This window comes from Galleria mellonella, unplaced genomic scaffold (genome assembly GCF_026898425.1).
Source record: "Galleria mellonella isolate WM207_F2 unplaced genomic scaffold, CSIRO_AGI_GalMel_v1 utg300, whole genome shotgun sequence".
Taxonomy (NCBI): domain Eukaryota; kingdom Metazoa; phylum Arthropoda; class Insecta; order Lepidoptera; family Pyralidae; genus Galleria; species Galleria mellonella.
The window spans coordinates 4,508,056-4,527,018 of NW_026442068.1; the positions used below are offsets into that span (position 1 = coordinate 4,508,056).

The 18,963-nt window shown below is 31.5% G+C and overlaps 1 protein-coding gene across 4 annotated transcripts; it reads right to left on the reverse strand.

The window, feature by feature from the left end:
- Positions 1 to 20: 20 nt before the first annotated feature.
- Positions 21 to 17,387, reverse strand: LOC113523398 (branched-chain-amino-acid aminotransferase, cytosolic). 4 transcript variants are annotated; one of them, XM_031907409.2, is made up of 10 exons: positions 17,308 to 17,387; positions 17,079 to 17,164; positions 16,957 to 17,006; positions 14,437 to 14,628; positions 11,667 to 11,876; positions 9,915 to 10,145; positions 8,305 to 8,488; positions 6,624 to 6,746; positions 5,241 to 5,395; positions 21 to 2,268 (listed from the first exon to the last, which is right to left on the reverse strand). In XM_031907409.2, the coding sequence occupies exons 3-10, from the start codon at positions 16,975 to 16,977 to the stop codon at positions 2,080 to 2,082; spliced, it is 1,305 nt and encodes a 434-aa protein (XP_031763269.1). In that variant the 5' UTR covers positions 16,978 to 17,006; positions 17,079 to 17,164; positions 17,308 to 17,387; the 3' UTR covers positions 21 to 2,079. The 4 variants fall into 4 exon arrangements, with proteins under 4 accessions (XP_031763269.1, XP_031763268.1, XP_026765159.1 ...); XM_031907408.2 differs by having other exon boundaries at positions 16,957 to 17,164; XM_026909358.3 differs by lacking the exon at positions 17,079 to 17,164 and having other exon boundaries at positions 17,308 to 17,363.
- Positions 17,388 to 18,963: the final 1,576 nt, after the last annotated feature.

Consider the following 18,963-nt stretch of genomic DNA (forward strand, 5'->3'; position numbering starts at 1 on the left):
ATCATTAGTATCTAACTAATGATTTTTGTACCAAACACAATTATTTTCTAACAATTTTTAACATAAAAGAAATAAACCCCCCTAGAATAATCATTCAATAATTTAAGATATTTGTTCCACTAATAAAAAACCGCAACTTCAATCTTGACAGAATTTAGTTATGAGACCAACATGTAAACCGTTTGAATACACGAAGAATTATAAAAATCTATCTAGAATTAATGATTATAATAAATATTCTTAGCAATATCCTTAGTTAGATTTACGGGAATATCTACTGGATTGTTACCTGGTTTATGGTGTAAAAATACATTTCTCTTGCCTTTTTTATGCATTAAAGATGAATGTATTTAGGTATATTAAATTTAATATCACATTACATGTTAGGCACGATACTTGTGTTTTGTGTTATAATACAGTTAGTGAGTTAGCAGTAAGTATAATGCAAATAAGTGCATCTATGTATATATACTTACATAACTGAGGTTGATTAAAACGAAACATTTAAATACATGTATGAGATAGTCAAATCAAACTAATTAGAAGTACATAGAATACATAAAATTTAAGAAATCAGATACACATTATTGAGTTATTTATAATTAGAATCAAAATTTTGTATAAAAGATTGTAAATGTAGTAAGTACACCTTTTTAGGGAGAGTATTCTAGAAACAAGATACAGAGTAATATATATATACATGTCTGGTATTTATCCTTCACCGTTCATTCTAAACATAGTTATTACTATCGGTACTTTTTGGCAATAAAGTGTGCATGTAAACAAGGCACAATAATAGTTACTTTTATTAATAGGAAAATTTTAAGATATCGCGTATTCCCATTCATATAGTGTATAATAAAGAATGTCATGATTTGATTCCTAAATATAACAATTAATTAGTATATTAAAATTTACAAATTTCCTATTAACAATAATCATAACAAGATACCTACTCGAATATAGGCACTTAAATAAGTACCTGCTTACTAAGTAGTATTGTGCACAAGATTTGTTGAGTTATATATTTTACTAGCTATTTGGCCCCAACTTCGTACGCGTAAATTTTAAAATTAGGAAAACCGATGAAATAGAACAATTCTAAATGACGTATCAAGTTGAAATATACACCCACACACTAGCTTTTAAATTAGGCCATCAGAAACACAACCGTGAAAACTGCATCGAATTTGATTAAGTAATTTTACTGATGGCGGAGCAAACATACGGACGCAAAAAATTCTAAAACTATTGTTTTGGCATCTATTGGGCTTATTTATACCCCTCATATTTATTTATCTTAAATGTGCCCCCTGTACAGACGTCGTCTAGTTACAATTTTATTATGGTAGATTAATTTACTGATATTTGAGATTTAACGGGCTTAGAAAATCTTATGAACATTGAATAATTTCTTTAAAAATTATTTAAAATAATTATACCTACTTATATCAACTTTACATCAAATCACCGAAAAACTCACTGTTAAGTAATACTCTCGAAAGTTATATGACGACAGAACGTATGCAACTATGCACTTCTGCATAATGCTGGCTCTTAAATAGGTAGTAGGTATTTTATCATACGTTGTAAATATATAATATAAAAAGTATAAATTTTATACTTTTTATTACATTAATATCTACAGTAGGTATCAGATTTGATATCGATAATAGTGGGATACAATAAACGCAGTTTAAAATTATTAACCTAATGGAAAAAAGTAATAAATAAAACATTTACAAAGCGATATTAATATACCTACGCAATAACGCTAAGACCATAGATACGAATAACAATAAAATAGTGACGCACAAAAGTGATTCACATATATCATATATATCAAAATTCAATTATTTGCTACATCACTATGTGCAAATTTAATTATCATCGAATGTTATCAGTTAAATAACTTAAAAGCACCTATACACAGCATTTTGGTCAGAGAATGTCTTAGAAGTAGTTGTTGCCGTGATATGATTATTCACAACACATTTATTCACTATATATCACTTACACAAAAAACGTTCTGATTGTACTTATGCTAACATTAGAAACCTCATATTCGAGGAGTGAGCACTATGAAATGACAGTCGCGTAAGGATGATCAATGTGACCATATTGTATCGCTAGCAACGTATCTTTCACTCGTTGGAACACTGGCTGAGATTGCTTCATGGTCGGGATCCGGATGTCATGGTCTAGATATCCAACTCTGCTAATTGGACTGATTAATACCGCAGTGCCTGCACCGAACATCTCCAATAACTGAAAGTAATATTAATTCCATAAATAAAAATAAAAGATTGTTAAATTAAGCAGATACAAGAGTTAGTCTTGTGATATTTGAATTCAATATCGAAAAAATACATATATTTCAATCGATTCTTACAGCTTAATAAAACGATTGTTGCAAAAGAAATTAGTTCAGGATTATTCCTAGAGACTTTCTACAGATAACATCTAAGGTCAATAGTAAATAATTAATAGCTGCCACATAATACAAACATATTTATGGCTGATCCTAAAATAATATAGATATATCCAAATAAGAAGGGTGCAACTGCACAAATCACTGGAATTATGATAATTTAGAAAAATGCGTTTCTTAAGATGGCCTGACTGAGTATCGAATACAGGATCTCATTTACTCTTAGTATAATTCCTGTCACCTGTTACTACGTCAAAACTACAGAGGAAACGAGAAGTCATCAATAAAGTGGTGAACAAAAAATTTCTAATATTATTTAGACTTATAAAATTAAATTATGTATACAAATGTACCTATTCACATGTTATGAATGGATAAATTGCATACTCTGATATTTAATCGGCCGATAACAACTTAGTATGATTTTTATAACTCTTATCTATTATTGTAAAAAGAACTTAGGTTTCCGACTAGTATAAACGGCATAAATTTATGAATTGCCATTAAGCTATGTAATCACTTCATAATCTTGGCTAATATTGCCTGTATTTACATTATAAAAATGAATCGCTGAATGTGTTGCTAAATCTCGAGAACAGCTGAATAGATTTCGCTAATTCTTTTTTTGGATTATTCGTTGAAGTACCAGGATGATTTTTACGGAGAGAAAAATTTAAAAAGAGAAATTTATTTTAATCTTTTATACGAGATTAAGGACGCTCATATTTTATATTTCACTGTTGATATAATACATCGATTCTTATTTTTTTTTTCAAAATTTCAGATATAATGGACTATTAATTTAAATGTAATAATTTTTTAATCACAAAAAAAATTTAATTAATGATCAGTCATATTCATAGTCCGTACCCGACCCAAAGGTCCCCATGACACTTGCGGCATTTCTGCGTTGGATTGCCAGAGATATCCTTTGAGACAGATACGGACTGGAACGGCGATTATGGCCCCTATCCGCAATGCGCTGACTCAACTCTCTTATAAAGGATTTCGATTCTTATTGTAATAGATATTTGTGACTTCTGTTCATTTGACACATAATTATAAAAAATAACAATAAGCTTACTTTTAAAATATTAATATTTAACTTAACATATAAGATAAATTAATACATAATTCCTCCTCCCTATAAAATAGCAACTACACAAATTCCTGGTTTAAATAGTTTTTAGCACTGCAAAAAATATTTAGGTATTATAAGCGAGTACTCTGCACACATATTATTTTGGCTTTTCCTTTCTTTGCATTGAATACCCAGATAAAGATACGATTTACAACACGTAAATTTTACAAGAGATTTAGAAATCACGATTTAGAATTTCTGTAAACAAATTTAAACACATTTTATAGCTGCGTGTCACATATTTATAATCATCTCTGTAGATATTTTATCACAATAATATTGACAATTACATATACTTTCTTAAATACCTACTTACGTAAATTAATGTTATTTGATAAAGCACCCTGTTTGTGTTTACCTATTGTTGCTTGCTTATTGCTAGTTTTTTCCAGATTTAAACTAAAGAATTTTTAAAGGAACATATTAATATAAGAAACGAATTATGTCAGGGATGCCTCCAAGGTCAGATATAGTAGATAGCAGTTTCACGAAATACTCTTTTTTTAATTATCTTGTTTCAAACTGGAAAAAATTAGCAATAGTAATTATAATAAAGCATTATCAAACTCGAAATTGTGACCACAATACTCACAAATACAAACCTATAGACTTAATAAGCCACGAGGAATCGATACAAAAGGGCCTATATTTTTCGACATGTCCCGTGACGCAGTTATAGGCATGTAAATAGATAATAATATTTTTTATTCAAGTAAAGTATTTCAATAAAAAATTAATTAAAAAATTTAGTATTTTTAATATTTTTTTTTGAGAAGACCGAAACGTAACTCAGCTGTTGTTTAGAACAAAAATGCGAATGGATAAGATTACTATCACAAACTTCATATTGATAAAAAGAAAAAATAACAATCATATTCTATTGGAACAGTCAGTTCCTACTAGAAGCGCCCGTTCACAAGTATGACGGATAAACCAGCCATCGTTGCGTTGATTTATATTATAGAGAGTTCGAGAACCTGGTCCATCATGCCACCATTAATGTGGGCATTATAGTGAGCACGACTTGTTTTAAGATACGCGATTATGTCAAAAATATCGATGCCAAATTGAATGTAACAATTAGTATACCCACTCATTACCGAATTAAAATGTTAATCATTTTATGATTATTATGAAAAATATTAATCATTAAAATAACAGCAACTCTGTACTCATAGAAATATAATTTGAATTTACTTCGACCAAACATTTTTGTTATTAATATATTCGCCTATCCTGTAATAGGCCTTTCCATAAAGATTCTTTTCTATAACAGCTTTAAAACTTCTTTCGGGTAAGTCCAGGATACATTTTGGCAGTTTGTTATAAAATTTTACACAATTTCCTAAGAAGAAATTATTGGCTTTTTTAGTCGATAAAGTGTCAACAGTAATTTGTCCCTATAAAGAAGCTTATTTTGGTTAAAGATTTTTAGTTTTCCCTTACATTGATTATGTTTTAATAAATGTATTGAGAGGCAATTGTGAGGATATTTGACTCCTTAAAAAAATCTCGAACAGATTTTCTTGAATCCGTATTATAAATGGACCGTAGGGCTCTTTTCTGTTATACAACGTTACTTTGAAATCGAGGTTGTGTGGTATTTGTTTGTGTATAATTAATAATTTATACTCAATTTCGGTCGCAATGAGATAAAAACGTACTTACCCGTCCTTTATTATTAAGTTCTATAATACGATTCATGGTAAGCACTTCCTCTTTGACAGTGAGGTCCTCCCACTGGCTGGCCAGCTCGAGGATCGAGCGTCGCGTCACACCCGGCAAAATAAGACCGTTTAATGGTGGCGTGCTCAGTTGTTTATCTGGAATATAATATTGTATATTTTTAGATTTATTATAAATTAAAATATTTCTTGTTTTAATATTTTACAATTAATTAATAATCTAATATTATTAAAACCTCTACTGTATACTTGAGTTGCTACCGCACGCACGGTAATGTCTCGTACATTTTGTTGCAAAATATAATTTAAACACGAATATAAAAATTATAAAAACTACTATTATTATTAAATTTCACTAGTTTAACATAACAAAAATTAATTTCGTTTAGGCATGTTTCAGTATCAACTATATTATATGCCTAAGATTAAAAAGCTCTGATGTTACTGACCCTAATTGTTGCTTCAGATATAAGCGAGAATTTACCGGTCACAGGGTCAAAAGACAACGTCGCGCCAGATAACATAACAATATCGGCCGCTTACATGGATATCACGTTATAAACTGTATGATTCCAACTCGAACCAATTTACATTTTATAATATGTACAGTCACGATTATAATACCTACAATGTTTTAATAAACTCAAGTTCTTACATCAATTTGTCACTATTTATAGCATCATAGGTGTACCGTGTACCTATCTTATATAATTAATATGACAGCTAAAATTTAACATTTTTAATATTATTTATTATTAAATTTTCCGATATTATATAATAATAACGAGTTTGAAGCCGATTTTGAAGTCTCATTCTCTACATTTAAATCTAAAATTTCTGTTTAATATTACAGCAGAATTATTATTCTAAGGACCAGTAGGAAGTAAACTTATAGTTTATGAAATACGTTCGAGAAATGGCACTTTGGTCTTAATTATGTCTTAATTATTTTTCTTAATACATTCATTGGTATATTTAGGTACATTATATATATAATCTCTCATATAATAAACTAAAAAATAATATTAATCGTTTACTAGTTACCGAAATGGTGGCATTGACGCATTCACTAAAAATTAGGTGCCAGATAAAGAAACATTATTATGTATAAGTAAGTAAAAAAAAGGTCATCTCACCCGAACTTCTTAAAATGATTAAGTCTTGCAGAAAAATATTTATGAATATCCTCAATTCGGGTATGTGGATAGGTATATAATAATATATAACCGGAGTAAACGAGCTAAGATGCGAGTTACTGCCAGCGGTAAAAAAAGGCACCTTTAGATAGATAGGATAGTTATCTGCTTATATGATGAAATACCGTGGGAAATAATTTTCATAACGCAAGTAATATTTTTTTACGTACCTCCAGCATCATTAATGTAAACACAAAATATGTTCATAGCGCCGACTTCAGTGATCTCGTGATCGGGTCCGAACAACCATAGCACCTGATGATGGCCCATTTTCGCAGCGCGTGCCGTCGTTTCTGCAAATATGGACAATAAATACTATTGTTTTGTCACAAAAATCAAATTCCCATAAAAATATAATTTGGAATGTCCTGGACATAAATATGTTTTGACAGATAAATTAGACATGTTAATTGAACGAACAACATGATAAAACATTTTTTAGATTTATTTATTGAAACTCTTAGATTATATAAATAGAGTGTATTCATATAAATGCTTGGAGAAAAGTGGGTCAACTTTTTCATAAAATCTTACCTAATAAATAGTTACGAGTGATTCCTTTATAACTTCTATATTTATTTTGTTTTATAAATTCTGCACCTTTTTAATGCACAAAAACTCATTTCATTTATTAAATAATTAAATTAAATATAGATACGTCAAGATACTTTACGTGAGTAAATACATATAAAACATTAATAGATAAAAATGAGTCAGCTAATTAGACAATTACCGGACAAAAATTTTGCCGTTTTTGAGACTCGAGGCTCTATCTATATAATCTAAGTTTAAAATATAATGTATAGTAAAATTCTAAGTACATTAGACGGACGGTTTTCTCTACCAGTCAACCATTGGGCAAACTGAGAAATAAGTACTGTTACAAATAGTATTTATCTACAGTACTTTATTATTGTGAACCCATGTTCGATGTAAGTACCCATACGTCATCAACACGTAAGTATCATAAAGTGAAAACAGATGATATTTACTCTTATTATGCTATTACATAATTTTTATTAATAAATAAATGCTTATATTCCCGATTAAGTTTATAACTGCCTACCTATAAGATGTTACATCATTCATTAATCATTAATTTACTGATAAAGTGGGCGTCATAAAATTTTCAAGAACAACACGCGGGTTGTTGTTATTGAACGAACATTTACATTATATGTATATAATTTAATAGGTACTCGTTCAGATTCTGGAAATCATCGTAGACTGCAACAATCATGAGTAAATCACAAGCTACGGGAAATTGTTACGTAGTTTTTTAAAAACTGGCTTAAAAAAACTAAAGTACTATAAAAGTATGATTTTGATAAAATTTCTATGGGATCAATTTGTAAGTATATCCTTTCAGTTAAAAAAATAATTCAAAATCAGTTTACAACTGATGGAGTTATGAGGTTACAAACAAAAAAAATTTATAACCGAATTGAAAACCTCTTTTTTTTGTAGTTAGTTGAAAAAGGCATTTACACTGTTGGCCGAATTACTCCAGATTACTAAATGCTTTAACCCTACGCTTGAAAAAGCCTTCTATAGAAATAAGGAAACTCATTACGGGAATGGCTATTACCGAAGTTTTTAGAGGGGTAAGGAATTGTTAGTAATGCGGACTACCAATCTCATTGCTAGCAATATCTTGTCAGGTCGCCCTCTACGTGGACCTCGGAAACAATTGTGCTAAATTCCAGGTATATTCATCACGATGGGCTAACTGCCTTTCCATTCTCATCTATCATTCCTCTGGTGCCCCATCAGCGTATACTGTTAGCGCAAGAGTGGTGACCATTCCATTATCATCCATTAAAAACAAGTTTTTATAATTCAATTACACACCTATAGTAGGTCCGTAGTTCGAGCCCACTTTTCTGTTGCCTACTCCACCAGGAAAGGCGCGAACAACATTCGGATCGGCGTATATTGACACTGCCCCGTCGTCGGTGGTTTTGTAGTACGTGCTCACTGGACTCAAAATTATGAACAGCAAAGCTGAATCCGGAGCCATTATTCCGAAAGTTGGCTGCATAAGAAAAAATATTGTTCATTAAATATATTAAGGATAACCTAATTAAAAAAGTTAACCTCGGATGAAGATTAAACGTATGATATTATGGTACACCTATTGTGATTATTTTGATATAATGATTGATGACAGTGATTTGAAATATGTACTTAAAATGAATAGAATTAGTTTTTTTTTATGCAACTTAGAATGGCAAACAAGCTGACGGCCCACCTGATGGAAAGTGGTAACCATCGCATATAGACATGAGCAGCACCATGGACATAACAGAGTACACTGTTTCGCCTATGATACCCACCATGCGTTGCCATTCCTGAGGACTCAGGTGTTATTCCTCTGTACCTTGTAATTTCAATGCTATATCCCACTCTTCAAACCTCAAAAATGAGATCTTCAAAACTGAGATAGAGAAACCCAAGCAAATGACTTTTGTACAAAGTTTCCTTCTGGTAATAAGTAGTAGTAATAAGTAAACAACTTCTTGATATTTTAAACGTAAAAATTAATTATATGTATAGTAAAAAATTAATTTTAATCAATATAAAAATGAGCACGTTGAAGTCTTTTATATGGATTTGCTTATCATTTAATTATATTTTGACTAGCCGGTCGAATAGTGTAGGTACTTTACGTAAATATGAGATGATAATTGCAAAACCAGTTATTTTCTTTAATTTTCAGGCACATTCTCTTTGAATTTTACCCATACATACATATTTACATTTAAACCCATAAGTTTTCCATGGAAAAAACTCTAAAATTAGACTGTATGGCCATTTAGGTCATAGTAATGAGCTCCCTAACGAAATGAGGCGAGTGTAGGTATTTCCGAGTAAATTAACATGTAAAAAATACGAACAGCATTTTAAATGGAATAAACTAATGTTGTTTACTACGACGACATCAAAACAAATGTGTTTTGTATAGCATGACAACATCAACAGACCTAATTATACTGTGACCACCTCACTACTATGATACTGAGAATTGGAAGATAATAAATTATTTGCCATTTCTTATCGTTGTTTGATGTAGTTTTATTTGTTTTTCATTCACTATGCTACTATAAAAAAGAGGAAAAATAAATCAGTATTTATTATTAAGAAATAAAGTAGTTATTATCATATAATTGAGTCAAAATGTAATATTTGTTTTGGTAACACTTATATTGAAATCTGTTTTATAAATTTAAGTTGATTTTATAGAGGCGTATTTAGGAGGGTGTATATTATATAAATATGTATTTAGGTGGGCCGTGTCTACAAAACCAAATTGGGGATATAACCTATTGAGGGCAATAAAAATTAAGAAAATCAAACCAGAATTGGTCAAATTCAAATTCACACAGATACCGTTAAATTTATAACCTTTTTTAAATTGCTTAAAAATAGTGTACATAATGAAAATATTATTGTAATCTCACCTCTGTGCCTATCAATGTAGGTCGTATATATAGCGTGGAGGTTTCTGAGTGCGGCACCCACTCTTGATCTATTTGGATTAAGCGCGACATGCACTTCACTAACTCATCGCCGTCAAACGTTGGCAGACCGGACCTCTGTGCTGCCAAGTTCATTCTTTCCATGTTTAAGTCTGGTCGAAACAATCGAATTTTATCGTCTACTCCTCTATATGCTTTTAATCCTTCGAATAACTGGAAACAGAGATTGAAAACAAGATAGTACGGGAAAATTAATAAACGAGAACGAAGTTATAATAAATAAACCTTAACAAAATTTTTATTTTAATTTACTTAAATGGATATATTTTTATCTGAATTTATTATTATCTAAATTGATCTTCTACATGAGAAGTAGAATTCACGTACAGAGTATTTCATATTAGGTCAAAATTTGTAGTTAACTCATATCGTTTAGAGTAAAAAAGAAAGATTGACGAGAATTATTTGCAGTAGTACTCCATTTTGCTCTTCGGGTACAGAACCCTATTATATAAATGTGTATTCCTCGTAATCCAAGATATGCATTTGTTTATATTATTACACTGATAACATTATTTGTTATTATCAATAGAGTGGTAATAATTTATTCTAGAAGTAACTGGAAGAGTTAATATGAAAGAAAATACAGTAATTATAACACAGTGTATTTGTATAATAGGTTTAAAATTTCGAACTGGCACTTTCTAATTTAATGATGACGATGTTGATCTTTTAATTTGCACTATATCACATGCATTCATTATCATACTAGTTAGTCGTTAACTGTCCACTGCTGAACACAAATCTCCACTTATTAGGGAGTTTTTTGCTAGAAGTTGCTATACTTGGCAAGCGGGTTGGCAACTGCAGTCATGTTTTGATAATGTTTTAAACGTATTATTAGATCATATTAACATAGTTTATGGATTGTACTTGTGGTATATTAACATGTAAACAATAAATAAGCAAATTATCGTTTGAAAGCAAAACAAGCTGCTTTATTATTTCCATATCATATCAGGCAATAATGCCACTGATTAACATAGGCCTCCCTCTATTTGAGGGGGGGATTAGATTGCCGATAGTTGCCACACGTGGAAAGCAGGTTGGCAACCGCAGTTAGGCTTTTGGTGACGTTTTAAGAGAGACGTTGCTGCCCATCCCTCGACCATTAAGTTCCCTTAGTCATATCTTACGACACCCATTCGAAAAAAAGGGGTGGCCCATTCTATGCCGAGATGACTCGGCAATTATTTATTACCCTATATTGTCTTGTACATTGTAAGACTTAATGATATATAAACTTTACAAACCTACAAACCTGAACACACTTGAGCAATAATATTTAAAAATAGTTTATTAAGCATTTCGCTCCGAAATCGTAATATTAACGGACATGGCCGTAGCTAAGGTGGCATTGAGGAGCAATGCCCTACCTTAATAGACCCAATGCCTTACCTCAAAATGGAAGGCCCTAAGAAAATTGGACAGATTTATTTTTTAGAAGTCATTTAATTATGGCTTGTGGCCTAGCATAAAGTTCTTTTGCCCTACCTTAAATGTGGGTCTAGGCTACCGGCCTGTTAACGAACTAGCATATATCATTAGCAAGTTATATGAAAAGAAATAAATTTTGTACAAGAGGCTATTTTAACCCCTATGATATGTAATAATATATATTTTCACACGTATTTCATTCAGCACATCATTAAATTATGGAATATTACAACGTACTTGTACAGCGTAGTGAAGAGCTTTAGCAGCGGGGTGGAGGTTTAAGTTTTCGAATGGGGTTATTTCTGGTTTCTGCCAACCGCCAAGATCTTTGTGGTAATGTATTCTGAGCATATGGTCGGTGAAGTATTTTCCAAAACCGAGGTCGCTCACATCGGGTTTCGGTTGAAGCTGGTAGGGCGCGGCGAGCGTCACTTGCAGGTCGTCATACTGTAACAATCGTAAAGATTACTGATTTGCGTTTCAATACCGTCCATGACGCGCATCACGTGTTTATCGGCATGCTCTATTCAAATAAATCAAGCGCGTGGCAACTTGCGCACAGATATAAACGCAGTTCGGTTGTAAATAACAATGTATCTATCACATTTGTTTATTAAAACGAAGTGCATGATAAAAGTTCGAAAGCAAACGGAATTAGGTATTATTATGATAGTCAATAACAATTTAGTAATGAAGCAGCTTTTATTATACGTATATAAAATAATATAGATAAAATAGAATGGCTTACCAGACTGATGACGAGAGGTGGAATGGAAGTAGATAAATATTATACATTAGAGTACCGGGTGAACTTTAGGGGAATTTTGATGAAGACCAGACAGATATACACTTATTATTACATGGTTTACGAAACACAATAGTTTACGTTGACACTCGAGTTTATTCAGTTCTTTCACGAGAGAGATGACGGATGATGACGGAAGAACAGATGGTAGCCGTAGCAACCACTCATAGACTTTTTAATAGTGCTATCCAACCTTAATATAAAATAATTCCATTTTTGAGATAATAATGTTAAGGAGAACGAATTGTAAAAAAAATAACATATGTTTTTATTTTTAATGATAAGCAATTTCGCCGTGTGGTGATTAAGTAAGAAATAAATGTCATCCATTTAGCTTTTCCTCTCCAGGATATGGCAAGGCACAAATAAAGGAATAAAGCTGAATATTCTAATACAAGAAAAGGAAATCTCAAATAAAGGAAACTATCTGGCCAGCATGGTAGTAGTAAGCTTCATTTTCCTCTTATAAGGAGAAACCTGCACCTATCCAACAGTTAGGAAGTTAATGATAAACAAATTGAATGTCCATCAAATAAAAAGTTGTAATTATTGAACGTGATTAGGCATGCATAAGGCCATGGATATAGGTACGTATTATATTATTCTACTAGTTGTATCTCGTTGCTAATTATGACAAAAAACATCCTACTAATCCAGAATTGAACTATCTGTACACTAAATTGTATTTAAATTCGTCCAGTCATTTGTCAGCGTGACTGTGTAAGAAACATTTGTGTTTATAATATTAAGGACAATATACACTGCTCTCACTCGTAGCATGGGTTTTATGGTTGTCACCAATTCTTATTCAATCTGTATTAGCTGAACCTAAACCAGAAAATTTTGAATATCTCTGTAAATTATTGATGCCCATTAATTCTTCTCTTCCTGTGTCTAGGGAAAATAGATAAAGCTTTGAGAAATCAGTTTAGGGCACGATAGGGCTGATATACCTGAAGAAGGTAAAAGCCCTTAAAATAATAATAAAAAAATGGTTGTCACCCTTAAGGTCTAAGAACTAATACTATGGTAACATATTTATGCCTATTGTGTCAGAGATTACACTTACTAGCAATTGGACTGTTTAGATCAAAGCTCCTATTTTATTGTTAAAAGTTTTTGTAATTATAATGTAAATACATATTATATTTTATTGCAAAAATAATAACAGGATTGCATTTCATGTAATTTTATTAAGTACATTCATACAGACAACATAAATACAGTGGGTCATGTATATATATACAATGTTGCTTCACTGTGTTTTACTTTTACCAAAAAGTAATTATAATCATTAATAATTAATTTTAATTTCCTTTTTTAAATAATATGAACCAGATTCTATACTTGGTATCAGTAGAACATAAAATAGGTAATATGAAATCACGTCTCTAAAACTGTTAACTAGACGATGTTTATACATGGGAGATATTTAAGATAATTTAAGATTGTGTTCTACAAAAAACGACTTCAATTAAGGTAAAATCAATTATTTTGATTTCAAAACTAAACTACTGATCCAATTTTGATAAAATTTATATGGGATCAATATGTCCAATATATGATGATAATATATGATCAATACATCAATGGGAGGTACCTAAGTATATCCTTTCAGATAAATAATAGTTTTTCAAATAGGTTTATAATTGATGTAGTTAGTATTTATTAAAATATACATGTAAATAAAAAAAAACCGAATAAAGAACTTTCTTTTTGAAGTCAATTAAAAAAATAAACAATGAGAGGTCTGAATAAGACCAGGATATGCTAAAACAATCATTTTTAGAAATTTAGTTTGTTTTTTTTTGCTTGTCTGTCTATATATGTGTTCCGACATCACCAAATTGGATGCGGTTTTTACAGTTGTACTTCTAAAGGTAAAAAAATAATAAAAACTGAATGTTTTATCTTGATACACTATCTTCAAGCAGTCTACTGTTAAAATGTACGCATACGAAGTTGCGGGCAAAAAGTTAGCATAGATATAAATTTATCTAGTGCGTGAATTAAAATTCAAAACAATATAGATTAAATATTTATCTTTGTTAGTTATCCGCTTTAATACCTAATGATAATATCTCTAACTAGTGTAATTGTCATGCACATTATAAAAGCTAATAAAACGTTGGAAGCTAATTAGTCGATGCATGCGTAGACTATAATTAAATCACATGTTTGATTAATGTTCACTTGTATTACCTTGAAAGAGATTTCTGGGGTGATTTGTGGGTGTGTGTCGGGGGCAGGCGAGGTCGCGTCAGCGGGGGGCGCCACGTGCTCAGGCTGCGTTTGTGTTGCACTCTCTTCCACCTCCTTGTAACGCAACGAGGAACTGCATTTACGAACTGCTTGGAATTTATGCTGATTCTCGAACACCCATTTCACAAACATCTGAAATTGAATTAAAAAATTAGATATTTATGTTACCTCAACAACGTTGGGTCGCTGCAATCTTTGCTTGGATACGAGTCTTTCTTCAAAGTATAGAGCCACAACCTACTACATACTATTACACGGATCAGGTAGTGTTATAAAGGGAGTTTTTTTTTTAAATATTGTGATTCCCCTTAGATGCTTCTTATGATATTCTAGAGAGGATAAAAGGGACGAATAGTATGGTGATATATTATAATTTCTTGTCAAATTAAGTACTTAATATCATTTACAAAAAAATATATCTAGTTGTAGATATTCAGATTACCGAATATTATTGATGAACTTTGTATTTTAAAATGTCTGCAACGAGTTTGATCGCGAAAAATTTTCTTTCATCATCATAATTATATCAATCGTTAACTGTCCAGTACTAAATATAGGCCTAAGAGAAGTTTCGCCAGTAGTTACAACGCTTAGCAGGCGAATTGGCAATCGCAATTAGGCTTTTGGTGATGTTTTAATAGGTATGCTGCTGCCCAACCCTTGGACCATTAAATTCCTTTAGTCGCTTTATTTATTATCCCTAATCGCTTTATCGCGGAATTATACGAAAAATTATCTTTGGAGACTGAAAAGTAAGCAATGTATTTCAAAATTATAGGCATTGTAAGAAATATCTGTCTAATTTTATATACTTTTTACTTTATTATGAGAAAAGTAAATAGTACATAGGTAGGATGTAAGTATTATAAATAAATACAACGTGAAACTTGGGAGCAAGCACGCTCCGACGTCGTGGATACGATGGGCATGCCCACAACCCTAATAGACTAGTGAAACAACACTTTCATGGTCTATTGAGGACGATAGGCTGATGATTGTATTACCTATATCCAATGCCTTTTGTAATTTTTGTATGCGGACAAACTAACATTTTATATTTCTATTAATATACTAATATTGGCCCCACGGCTTTGTCCACGGGAATATATACACTGTACAAAATTTTTATCAAGGCGTCATATTTTAGTCTCCTTTATATATCGATCATGAGCGAGTTCATACCCCGACTCGCACTTGACCGCTTTTCGGGTGGCTGTGATCATAATTTTTTTTTATAGCGGGTGCGCCCTTGTATATCTCGCGCCTGCTTAAACGGTGCTTAAATGAAGCTAAGTAAAAAAAAATTAAGGCGCTTATGTTTTAAGATTTATTAGGTAGTGCAAATGTTAATATATTTCTTGATCAACAATTATGTAAGTATACAAGTAGGTATTAAGAGCGTTCATAACGAAGTATGACAACGACATAATTATCTGTAAATTTTCAAAAAACAACCTAACATTTTTTTATGTTTTTGATTGATTTATTTAAAAAGTTTTCATTTCCACTCTTTGGTAAGCAATGATTTATAAACGCTCTTAAGGCCTACATAAATATTATTAATATATAGATAAATATAGGTAGTTTCTGTAAATTTTAACTAGCGCTTATAGCGCCCTCTGTTCAGAAAGTAATTTCAGGCGAAAAGTCGAGTAGAAACACGAATCTTCTAGTTTTACGATCAAAATTTTACGAACTGACAAAGTTTGTATAACTTATTATCATTATCAAGCATCGAATTCTGTCTACGCCAATGAACTTTTGTAAAAAATGAAAAAAAAAAATAGTGAAATTCAAAGGGAAAAATTCACGATATGCACATTCTGTTTAATCAAGCTAGAATATTTCTCATCTATATATGTAAAAGAGGATGCTGATTGTCTGATTGATTCATATATCGACGCACAGCCGAAATTGTTGAATCTAGAATCTTGAAATTTTACAGATACGATTATATAAAGTAAACAATAAGAAAGGAATTTTCAAAAATTCAATAACTAAGCGGTAAAACTACCAAAATCCGTGCAACGAAGTGGCGGGCAAAAATTTGTTTGACTTAAAATTACATTGTAAATATTATTATACCCATCAAGAGTGAAATTTCACAAAAGGTTGGGGATTGTCCCACTCGTATCTCTGCCGTGAAACAGCTGTTTGCATAGCTGTTTCGGTTTTCAGGGTTGGAATATTTCAATGAAATTACAGGTTTAAGGAGACATAACGTCTTAGTCTTCAAAGGAATAGCTACGCATCAGTAGTATACCATAGACATCACCGTGTATCCTGTGATGTTCATGTTATTTTTCATGATTATGAGACGATTTTTCATGAACATATGATTAGACACCTGACGAAAAGTGATAACTTTTCGTCAGGTGGGCCGTTAGCATGTTAATTATACCACGATTCATAAAAAATACAATTAAACATGAAAGAAATAATTGTTTTATTTCAACTTACCTGGCCACGATAAATCGGCATTTTTAATTCACTTAATATTTTATTTTACACTGAAAATATATATATTTTTATTTCGTTATCTTGTAATTATTAGTCCTCCCTAAGTAAGTATAGATATTTACAATCCAATAATAAAAATTGCCAGGCACTATTCCAGTTGTAGATACTTCATTCACATGTCGCAGAGAGTGAACTGACTTCACTGAATCTAAAGCACAAACATATAACGACATATGATAAGATATTGCGGACTGACCCTGCTGCTGTGTTAATTGGGAATGACGTAGCATCTAATTCAAATCAAAATAAAATATTTATTAAAACAATCAAAATATTTTTATAGATAATTACTGAGCGGAATATTATGCGTAAGTCTATAGCACTGGTTGGTGCGTCGCTCCTCGTCACTCGTGGTGTCACTGAGAGGTCGAGTGAAATGTCTGTATTAGGTCGCATGAGCATCCACGTTTATACCCATTTAAATAAATATGTTAATACAACGAGCAAATCAATGCTTATTTACGCACACTGATAGGTACCGATTTACATTACGATTTATTCTGCATTATAATAGATTACCTACTTATTTGAACTGATGAAAGACTAAGTTCCCCTAAAACGTTCACGAATCTATTTATATAAAACTAGCGTCGATCAAATGCAAAACTTAGATAAGTTTTACCCTTAAATTTAGACCCTATCCAGTAACATAATAATGAAATCGATCAAATGCGAATTGGACTTTTTTTATACAACTTAGAATGGCAAACAAGCTGACGGCCCGCCTGATGGAAAGTGGTAACCGTCGCCTATAGACATGAGCAGTACCATGGACATAACAGAGTATACTGCCCATGATACCCCCCAAGCGTTGCCATTCCTGAGGAATCAGGTGTTATTCCTCTGTACCCTGTAAATTCAAGCTATATCCCACCTATCAAACTGAAACACAGCCATGCAAACACAGCTGCTTTACGGTTGAAACACGAATGAGACAGAGGTGCCCAAGCAAACGACATCGTGTTACGTATATTAAATAATATCATTGAATAGGTTTATATGAACATTTATCAAAATAATCTTAATATATAGAAATCCTGTGTCATGATGTTCTTTCACGCTAATCTCTGAAATCTCTCGATGCCTTTTAATGAAACTATAAATTTTTTTTGTTTGCTCCAACGATTGAAAGATAGAATAGTTTTTATTCCGATAATTTTTACTACTATAATGAAAATATTCAAACAACTTAATAATAAAAAAACAGAGGATCTATGGGGTATATCTGTTAAAATACTGGATAGTATAATGGAAATTATTGCGCCCTCTCTTGCTTTTATTTTCAATAAATGTATAGATGAAGGTAAATTTCCTAACATAATGAAAATTAGTAAAATCATACCGCTTTTTTTAAATCTGGAGATAGGAGTGACCCAATAAATTATAGACCTATATCCATACTCCCAGCACTCAGTAAAATTTTTGAAAAAATAATCCTTATGCAACTTGTCAGTTATTTCAATTTAAATAATTTAATCCACAATAGTCAATTCGGTTTTTCCAAAGGTCGTTCAACTACAGACACAGGTGCAGAGTTGCTTAGACACGTATTTGCTGCATGGGAAACTAAAATGGATGTGATAGGTGTTTTTGACCTTTCTAAGGCTTTTGATTGCGTTGATCATAATACATTGCTAAAAAAACTTGCTTTTTATGGCGTCAAAGACAATGCTTTAAATTTAATAAAATCTTATCTATCTGATAGAATACAGAAAGTGAGGATTAGCAACGCTACGTCTGACGGGTCACTTGTGCAAATGGGTGTACCTCAAGGATCTATTCTCGGTCCATTTTTATTCCTAGTTTATATTAATGATCTCCCATATGCCATGCAGGATAGATGCGGCATAGTATTGTTTGCAGACGATACTTCATTGATTTTTAAAGTTAATAGAATGACAAATAATTATGACGATGTAAATAGTGCTTTGCAATGGTCTCCTGCAC